Source organism: Schistosoma mansoni, chromosome W, assembly GCF_000237925.1.
Source record: "Schistosoma mansoni strain Puerto Rico chromosome W, complete genome".
NCBI classification, from domain to species: Eukaryota; Metazoa; Platyhelminthes; class Trematoda; order Strigeidida; family Schistosomatidae; genus Schistosoma; species Schistosoma mansoni.
The window spans coordinates 57,926,882-57,936,624 of record NC_031502.1 but is presented as its reverse complement, the minus strand read 5'-3'; the positions used below and the strand labels follow the sequence as shown (position 1 = coordinate 57,936,624).

Here is a 9,743-nt window from a genome sequence, read left to right as displayed (position 1 = left end):
TAAAATAAAACAAGCCCACCATGAAAAACCTGAAAGCCCTGCACGGCCGTTTCGTCAATTGACTCACGCTTTCAACTATGAAAATACTAAAATCTCCCCAAAACCTCTTCTGATAATGAATTTGATCAACTTTTATTTAGTTGAATTAACTATCAAAATGATTTCCCATGTGCAGAAATAAGTCATGCATTCTGAATAGGAAACATTCTTGATTTGAGAAATGGTACACGATTATTGATTTTATGTATATTGGAATTCATAGTGGTCGAGTCAGAATAACCTGATCTATATTTCCAAAAAAAATCTGCGTTATTTAGGTTGACTATGACAATTGAACTAATGGACAATTCCTATGTATAAAAATTTGTTCCTGATTTAAAATTCAAATAGAACACACTCGATTGCGTTCATAGTGTTCTTCTTCATTTCGATACTGGTTTATACATGACTGTCAGAGTACAAATTAAACAGTTCATTTGTTGACGCAGGCAAGTCCTGGAGCATTAACTAGCATTTAGAGGGGGAGAAACACGTCCCAAAACATTCTGGCATTGCTGCTCAGTGCTATCAAATGACTTTGCGTTTTATCAGCGTCTGTGTCATCAGGACTGTGTCATCTGAGTATTCTAAGTTGATAAGTGGACCCCTTGGAGGGGGATCGATTCCTGAAAATTTAGTCGACGAAAACGTTATTTCCAGCAGTTGATCTTTGATGAAATTAAACAGAAAAGAAGATAGTGGACAACATTGTCGGAACCACTTGAGGTTGCAAAATCAGATGACATTTCACCATAAACTCTCATTAGACTTGTAGTGTTCGAGTAAAGAGCCTTCACAAGGTTTATGTACTTCTGAGGTACACCATTCAATGACAGATGCTGCCATATAGCCTCTCGGTCTACTGAGTCGAATGCTGAATTTAAGTCGAGAAAAGCTATCAATGTTGGATGCCGATAAGCATGTCAGTGTTCTAGAGCCTGACGAATGGTGAATATGTGGTCGATAATAGCCACGACCAGCTCTGAAGCCAGCCTGATTTTCTTGTGTTTACAGTTCATGAGTTTTAGTTAGGCGCCCAATAATTATTGAGGCTAGTATTTTAGATGCTACATTATTCAAACTAATTCCTTTATGGTTATCACAAGATAATTTTGACCCTTTCTTATATATTGGGACAATCAGTGATTGTGACCAGTCACATAGGATTACGTTCAACTCCAAGATTTTAGCTAAAATGTTAGCCAAACTAATCGCTAAAACTGGACCACCATATTTAAAGACCTCTGGAGCCAATCCATCTGGACCAGCTGCTCTTCCTCGTTTCAGGTTAACCATAGCTTTCTGAAACTAATAAGAGTCGGGGGATCTACTTCAATGTTTCATTCAGACTGTTTGGGAATAGTGAGTAGTTGTGGAGTAGCTGAAGACCATCTGAAGTGCTCCTTGAATTGCTCCGCCCATCGTCCTAAACGTCTGTACTGAGAGCAGATAAGATTCTCGTCTTTTTCCGAGGTTGTCTCATTTACACTCGACTTCTTAATACTAGTTTCTTTTATTAGTCAATTTTTTCCAACAACTCTATACAAATCAGGATGAAGAACATTTAAGTCGCGTAACATGTTTTACTGAAGACTTTTTAACCTCTATAAAATATAACTTACTCACGCTCCAAGATTTACAATAGTTCCTAAGCTGATGTCAGTCTACGATAAAAGTTTATATTTACTTCAAATCGTCTTTAAAATAGAAAGAAGTCATCCGTCAATAAGTACATAGTTGAAAGTTAATTTGATGGATATTGTATAAAGTATGATCAAATTATATTATCGAAATTACAAATGACATACAAAAATAAATAAATATCTGTAAGAAGATACAATAAACAACATTCGGTTAACACACCAATCAAGGACAACAATAAACGTCTACCACCATATTAACTTTCTTTACCTTGTATGACTATACTTCGCTTATTCTCTAATCATATTTTTATTATCAGAATGAGGTATTGTGGATATTGTAGTAGTCGAATTCATGAGTCGATTAAAGCTAGACCACCATTGAAAACCTAGAAGCACTGGACAGCAGTGCGCATCCATGATCCCGTACGAAAGACTTGAAACCAGGACCTTCGGCCTTGCGAGAGAACGCCGGTCAACATATAATCGTGCTAATGTTTAACTTCATAATTTTATATTTATCATGAACCGTATTAAGTCCATTGACTCATTTTTCCTATTCTCTTTTTACTGTTCGGTATGTTATTAATGTCTCTCCTTTTACCTGTTTGATAGACTGTGTTGATTATTTTGTGTATTAACACGCCGAGAAATGGAGACAGACATGAGAAAAATGAACAAAAATTGGATAGAACTGGAAAGGAAGGTCCAGGACAGAGTGGGTTGGCGAATGCTGGTCGGCAGCCTATGCTCCATTAATAACAATGCAAATAAACAAACTTCATCATCAACTTTATACTGACTTACTTAATACTGTTACTTGATAAAATCTAGAATCTATTCCAGCAACATTTTCAGCACGACATTCATATGAACCAGAGTCTTCTTCATTTTTACCACGTATTTCCTAAATTTTTTTTCCAAAACGAAAGAATATTTACTGAAGTAATATTGTACAATATATTTGAACAGAAGTCAGGTCTAATCTCATATGAAATTATGAGTATGCATCCTATATCAATTACTCCGCCTGTAGCTCCTCCAGGGGCTACTGCCGGTCCCAAGCCCGGGTAAAGGAGGAGGGTTGGGCATGGGGTTAGCGACCCCATCCCGTAGAAAATCAACCCGCTAAAAAAACGCTAACCAGAAAAAATCATTCAAACCATTCAAACTCTGCCCTGGGAGTAGAAGGAAAAGTGACGTCTCATGATGAAAGCCGAGTTCCTTCGGAAGTCATGAGGCCGATGCACCTTCTTACAACCAGAGCGAAAATTTTTATAGGTACATGGAATGTCCGGACAATGTGGGAGACCGGAAGAGTCTTCCAAATTTCTGCGGAAATGAGGAAATACAACCTGGAAGTGCTTGGAATCAGTGAAACACATTGGACGCAGGTTGGACAACAACGACTGTCTTCAGGGGAACTTCTGTTATACTCCGGTCATGAAGAAGAAAATGCCCCACATACACAAGGAGTGGCACTGATGCTGTCTAGAAAAGCACTAAATGCACTTATAGGATGGGAATCTCATGGACCAAGGATCATCAAAGCCTCCTTCAAAACAAGGAGAGAGGGCATTACAATGAACATCATCCAATGCTATGCGCCGACCAACGACTACGATGAAGACGCTAAAAACCAATTCTACGATAGGCTGCAGTCAATCTTCGAGAAGTGCCCAACCAAGGACCTGACCATTCTAATGGGAGATTTCAATGCTAAGGTTGGAAAGGACAACACTGGATACGAAGACGTCATGGGACAACATGGACTGGGAGGAAGGAACGAAAACGGTGAGAGATTCGCAAACCTATGTGCCTCCAATAAACTGGTCATAGGTGGCACCATATTCCCACACAAAAACATACACAAAGCCACTTGGATTTCACCGGATCACACTACACAAAATCAAATCGACCATGTCTGCATCAACAAAATGTTCAGGAGGACGATGGAGGATGTGAGAACCAGAAGAGGAGCTGATATAGCATCCGATCACCATTTGCTGGTCGCTAAGATGAAACTAAAACTCAAGAAGCACTGGACAACGGCGCGGACAACATCACAAAAGTTTAACACGGCCTTTCTTCGAGATGCTGACAAACTCAACGAATTTAACATAGCCCTCAGCAACAGGTTCCAGGCCTTTCATGATCTACTCAATGGAGAGGGAACCACCATAGAGAGCAACTGGAAAGGTATCAAGGAGGCAATCGTTTCAACATGTCAGGAGGTTCTGGGCCAAAAGAAGCACCATCACAAGGAATGGATCACTGTTGGTACACTGGATAAAATTGAAGCAAGGAGGAACAAGAAGGTAGCAATCAATATCAGCCGAACAAGAGCAGAAAAAGTCAAGGCACAAGCCGAATACACAGAGGCAAACAAGCAAGTGAAGAGGAGCATCAGAACCGACAAACGTAAATATGTGGAAGATTTAGCGATGACAGCGGAAAAGGCTGCAAGAGAGGGAAACATGAGACAACTGTATGATACAACAAAGAAACTTGCTGGAAATTACCGTCAACCAGAAAGACCAGTGAAGAACAAGGAAGGCAAAGTAATCAACGATATTGAAGAACAACGAAACAGGTGGGTAGAACACTTCAAGGAACTCTTGAATCGACCAGCTCCACTGAACCCACCCAACATCGAAGCAGCACCCACAGACCTCCCAATCGATATTGGCCCACCAACAATTGAAGAGATCAGCATGGCCATTAGACAAATCAAGAGTGGCAAAGCAGCGGGACCAGACAACATCCCGGCAGAGGCACTGAAAGCAAATGTAGCAGCAACTGCCAAGATACTCCACATCCTCTTCAGTAAGATTTGGGACGAAGAACATGTACCAACAGACTGGAAAGAAGGACTTCTGATCAAGATACCAAAGAAAGGCGATCTCAGCAAGTGTGACAACTACAGGGGCATCACTCTCCTCTCAATACCAGGAAAAGTTTTCAACAGAGTATTGTTAAACAGGATGAAGGATTCCGTGGACGCCCAACTTCGAGATCAACAAGCTGGATTTCGTAAGGATAGATCGTGCACAGATCAAATCGCAACTCTGCGGATCATTGTGGAACAATCAATCGAATGGAACTCATCACTGTACATCAACTTCATCGACTACGAGAAGGCATTTGATAGCGTGGACAGGACGACACTATGGAGGCTTCTTCGACACTACGGCGTGCCTGAGAAGATAGTCAATATCATACGGAACTCCTATGATGGACTAAACTGCCAAATCGTCCACGGAGGACAACTCACTGACTCGTTCGAGGTAAAGACCAGTGTTAGGCAAGGTTGCTTACTCTCACCCTTTCTCTTTCTCCTGGTCATCGACTGGATCATGAAGACGTCAACATCTGGAGGAAATCACGGGATACAGTGGACAGGCAGGATGCAGCTTGACGATTTAGACTTCGCGGATGATCTGGCTCTTCTATCACAAACGCAACAACAAATGCATGAGAAAACGACCAGTGTAGCAGCAGCCTCAGCAGCAGTAGGTCTCAATATAAACAAAGGGAAAAGCAAGACTCTCCGATACAATACAATATGCACCAATCCAATTACACTTGACGGAGAAGCTTTGGAGGATGTGGAAATCTTTACATATCTGGGCAGCATCATTGATGAACACGGTGGATCAGATGCAAATGTGAGGGCGCGGATCGGCAAAGCAAGAGCAGCATACCTACAACTGAAAAACATCTGGAGCTCAAAACAATTGTCAACCAACACCAAGGTTAGAATTTTCAATACAAATGTCAAGACAGTTCTTCTGTATGGGGCAGAGACGTGGAGAACTACGAAAGCCATTATCCAGAAGATACAAGTGTTTATTAACAGCTGTCTACGCAAGATACTTCGGATCCGATGGCTAGACACTATCAGCAACAAGTTACTGTGGGAGACAACAAACCAGATTCCAGTGGAGGAAGAAATCAGGAAGAAGCGCTGGAAGTGGATTGGGCACACTTTGAGGAAATCACCCAATTGTGTCACAAGACAAGCCCTCACATGGAATCCTGAAGGTCGAAGGAGAAGTGGAAGACCAAAGAACACATTACGCCGAGAAATAGAGACAGACATGAGAAGAATGAATAACAACTGGAAAGAACTAGAAAAGAAGGCTCAGGACAGAGTGGGTTGGAGAAAGCTGGTCGGCGGCCTATGCTCCATTGAGAGTAACAGGCGTAAGTAAGTAAGTAAGTAATCCTACATCAATCTTATTCTAGGATTAAACAGTTGGAGACCACTGTTCGGTTTTCAAAGATTCTTTAGAAGACATCGTTCTTGGCATTACCAAACCAAATATCAGTAAATTTGTGAGATTCAGATCTATTTCATCAATACTATACACAGAGGGAGTTTTGTGAAGATTTCAGTATTTTCATAGTCGAAATCATTAGTCAATTGAAGCTAGACCATTATGGAAAACCTGGATGCACTAGAAGGCCGTTTCGTCCTATTGTGCGACTCTTCAGCAGCGCGCATCCACGATCCCGCAACTCGCGAGATTCGAACCCAGGACCTACCAGTCTCGCTCCACAGCACTTGAAGATACATGTCCTGGAGTTCTAGTGAAAAACAGTGACCAGTGGAGTTCAACCACGTCTGTTATGAGATAACAACTCACTAAAGATAATAGGTGAACGGTTGCTCAAACTTCGTGGATTGGTTGAAGTTAGACATCGGATGCCGACTCAGTGGTCTATCTGTTAAGTGCTCTGGCACGAGACTGGTAGGTCCTGGGTTCGAATCTCGCGAGTTGCGGGATCGTGAATGCGCACTGCTGAGGAGTCCCATGATAGGACGAAACGGCCTTCTAGTGCATCCAGGTTTTCCATGGTGTTCTAGCTTCAATCGACTCATGATTTCAACTATGACATTATTATTCACTTGAAGGATATTTCCACTTTATTATTACCATTCAATCATGATTATTGTTGTTTCATTCTGCTAATGGCATGTTTAATTTCTTCAAAATGAGTTATCTTGACGTTATTTGAAATAACGAACTTACGGTAAGAATTAGCATTTGAAGATTATAATCAACAACGGTTATCAGCTGAACATTCACATTGAATCAAGAAGCCTTTCATCACAATTTCTTTTAAAGTTGTTAAGTATCAGCAAATCCATCAATCAGCTCTTTACGTGCTTTATTCCAAGAGGAAAATTAGGACTACTGATTCTTGTGATATATGAGACAAAACTAGACACATCACACGATATTTCGATAATATACAGTAAGAGTTGTGCTAGTGTAAATGAGCTATTTTGAGCGAATTATTCACGTAACCAAAGTTACTGGTCATATGCCCATGATATAATCCCAAACATATCTGTTTAGCATTTGACAACACTGTTTTATTTATAAAATTTGACTTATTCATATAAGAAACTGGGTTTTTCGAATTTTAAGAGCGTTCACATTGAGTCAGACAGACAATAAAATTTTTTTCTGAGATAGTGGAGAAGATTTGTAGCTCAGATGGATGATTTCGATGGACTTTTGTTCTCTGAGCTGAGTGGTCGTGAAGCTTTCATGTTTGTTTTGAACGACATCATAAGCACAAACTTCATGTAAAAAAAGAAGTGTTCGATACAACCAAAACAAAGAAGTAGACAATGACAGGTATAAGGTCAACAAGAACCAATCAACATCGAGGTCTACAGGACAAGCTGTGAACTATATATGGAGAAATTCGAACACTTCACTTCTACCTGAAGTTTATGCCAATGATGTCGTTCAGAACAATGATGAAAGCTCCACGACCAAACCATTCAGCTCAGAGAAAAAAACTCCATGAAAAAAATACTTTGTTCTTTAATAGACTATTATATTTATCAGTCAACTAAATATGAATTATCAGAAGGGGTTTTGTGGAGATTTAGTATTTATCATAGTTGAAAGCGTGAGTCAGTTGAAGCTAGACCACCATGGAAAACCTGGAAGCACTGGACGGCCGTTTCGTCCTATTATGGGACTCCTCAGCAGTGCGCATCCACGAACCCGCTCTCGCGAGATTCAAACCCAGGACCTACCAGTCTCAAGCCGAAGCCTAGCTTCAATTGACTCACGCTTTCAACTATGATAAAAACTAAATATAAGCCTGTTTTGATCTTAAAACAACCATAGTTTAATGGGGAAAATTATGGATGAGATCAATTTGATACAAATGCATTATATATTAATAGTTGTAGGATCATGAATATTCAAATACTTTTAGTTCAATCAACAATGTACCCGGTTCTCACTCTGTCATACTACTTATTTTCATTTTTCTATTATACAATCATTTAATAAGTGTATAAACAATGTGTTTTTATCAAAGATAGATAGTGGCTAGCAGTGGAATCCAGGACACTCGTTTCGTTCTATTAGCTTGTGAATTTAGGCTATATCGAGGCAATACGCACAGTAAGCCCATATGCCAATTAGAGACTGACCAGTTGCCGTCCTAAACATTGATGGGAAGATTTAAACAAACAATACTAAGTGAATGTGTTTTAATCTTCCTGTTTTGCCCATATTTATTTTGATTAATTATTTTTCACTTCAGACATTTTTAACATACCCACGCTTAATCGAATTATACTGACCAGACGTACATTACAACCCACTAAGTTAAAAAAAAAAGCTTGGAATTCTTTAGTTGACTGTTTTTGATAATGAGGAAGTTCCAAGAAAACACTGAGTCAAGAATTGAAAGCAGACATTAAAAGGATGAGTAGTAAGCGACTATTTGTTGTCAAAGCAATCATGAGGAAAGGTAGTCGGTAGCTTAGGAAAGAATAAATAATTTCCCCTTGTCTACCCACTAAAAGTCATCATTCCACAGAGAATATTAACAGTATCTCACATAAATGGAAGTTTTAAAATCGGGTGTGATCTTGAGTTTTATAGGCAAAAATACATTTTTTATCGAGTAATACTTGTTTTCTTTCTATTTCGCTCTCAAAATCAGACATGGGTCATTTGGATTGTCAGAATTTTCAGTAATTCCGATTTCTTTCATAGTTATTTTTTTCTAGGGTGAACTTGAATATCAGTGGTTTCGTTGAGATACCAATCTTAAAAAGATCATTTATCAATGATAAAGGAAATAGACAGAATTCTCTTCAAAGTTCAATAGTATGGATTTCACAGTGAAACTAATGAGATAAGTTGTTGGAAGGCCGTTTTGTCCTATTATGAGTCTCCTAATCAGTGCGCATCCACGATCCCGCACTCCCGAGATTCGAGCCCAGGATTTACCAGTTTCGCGCCAGCGCACTAAGCCGATAGACCACTTAGCCGGCATCCAACGGTGTGAATGTCTAACTTCAACTGATCCACAAAGTAGAGCAACCGTCCACTAATTGTTTTCAGTGAGTTGTCTTCAGTGCATACGCACTGCTGAGGAGTCTCATAATAGAACGAAACGGCCTTCAAGTGCTTCCAGGTTTTCCATTGTGTTCTAGCTTCAATTGACTAATGATTTCAACTATGAAAATACTAAATCTCCACAAAAACCCTTCAGGTAAGTTATTACTTTATGTTGCAGATTGACTTGCATTAAACTAGTAACACAAAGCCCATTACTTTGAATCCTATGATCTCCGAAACTTTAGTTGTTAACATATAAGAACTAAATTATACTTACAGATGATTAGTTCAAGATTTATTCAGACGATCTGTTCTTATTATTTTCAGTAGACTATTAAGTAGTGCAATGAAAATTGGCATCAATTCATCAATTAGTTATTATTCAGAAATTGATGAGACTTTTATTTCTCTCATAGGATAGTTGAACCTAATATCAGTTGGTTTGATCTCCAAGTAGAAATTCATTAGAACAAACTGAATTACGATGAATAGTTCATATTAAATAAACAGTAGATATTACTATTATTACTTAAGTTGATCTTAGTTCTAAGATGTGCATTACAAGGCAAGCCCTAACTTGGAATCCGGAAGGGAAGTGGAAAAGAGGAAGGATAAGGAACACATTACGTCGAGAAATAGAAGCAGATATGAAAAGAATGAATGTTAACTGGAAAGAACT

General features: G+C 39.3%; 1 protein-coding gene across 1 annotated transcript in view; it reads right to left on the bottom strand.

Moving 5' to 3' along the window:
• Positions 1-9,743, bottom strand: part of Smp_163920 (putative titin) — a gene marked incomplete at its 5' end in the record, with an annotated part of 168,880 nt that overhangs the window by 101,795 nt on the left and 57,342 nt on the right. Inside the window, one exon of the mRNA XM_018790295.1 lies at positions 2,487-2,586. Coding sequence (XP_018655653.1) covers positions 2,487-2,586 — 100 coding nt within the window. The remainder of the gene's footprint in view (positions 1-2,486; positions 2,587-9,743) is intronic.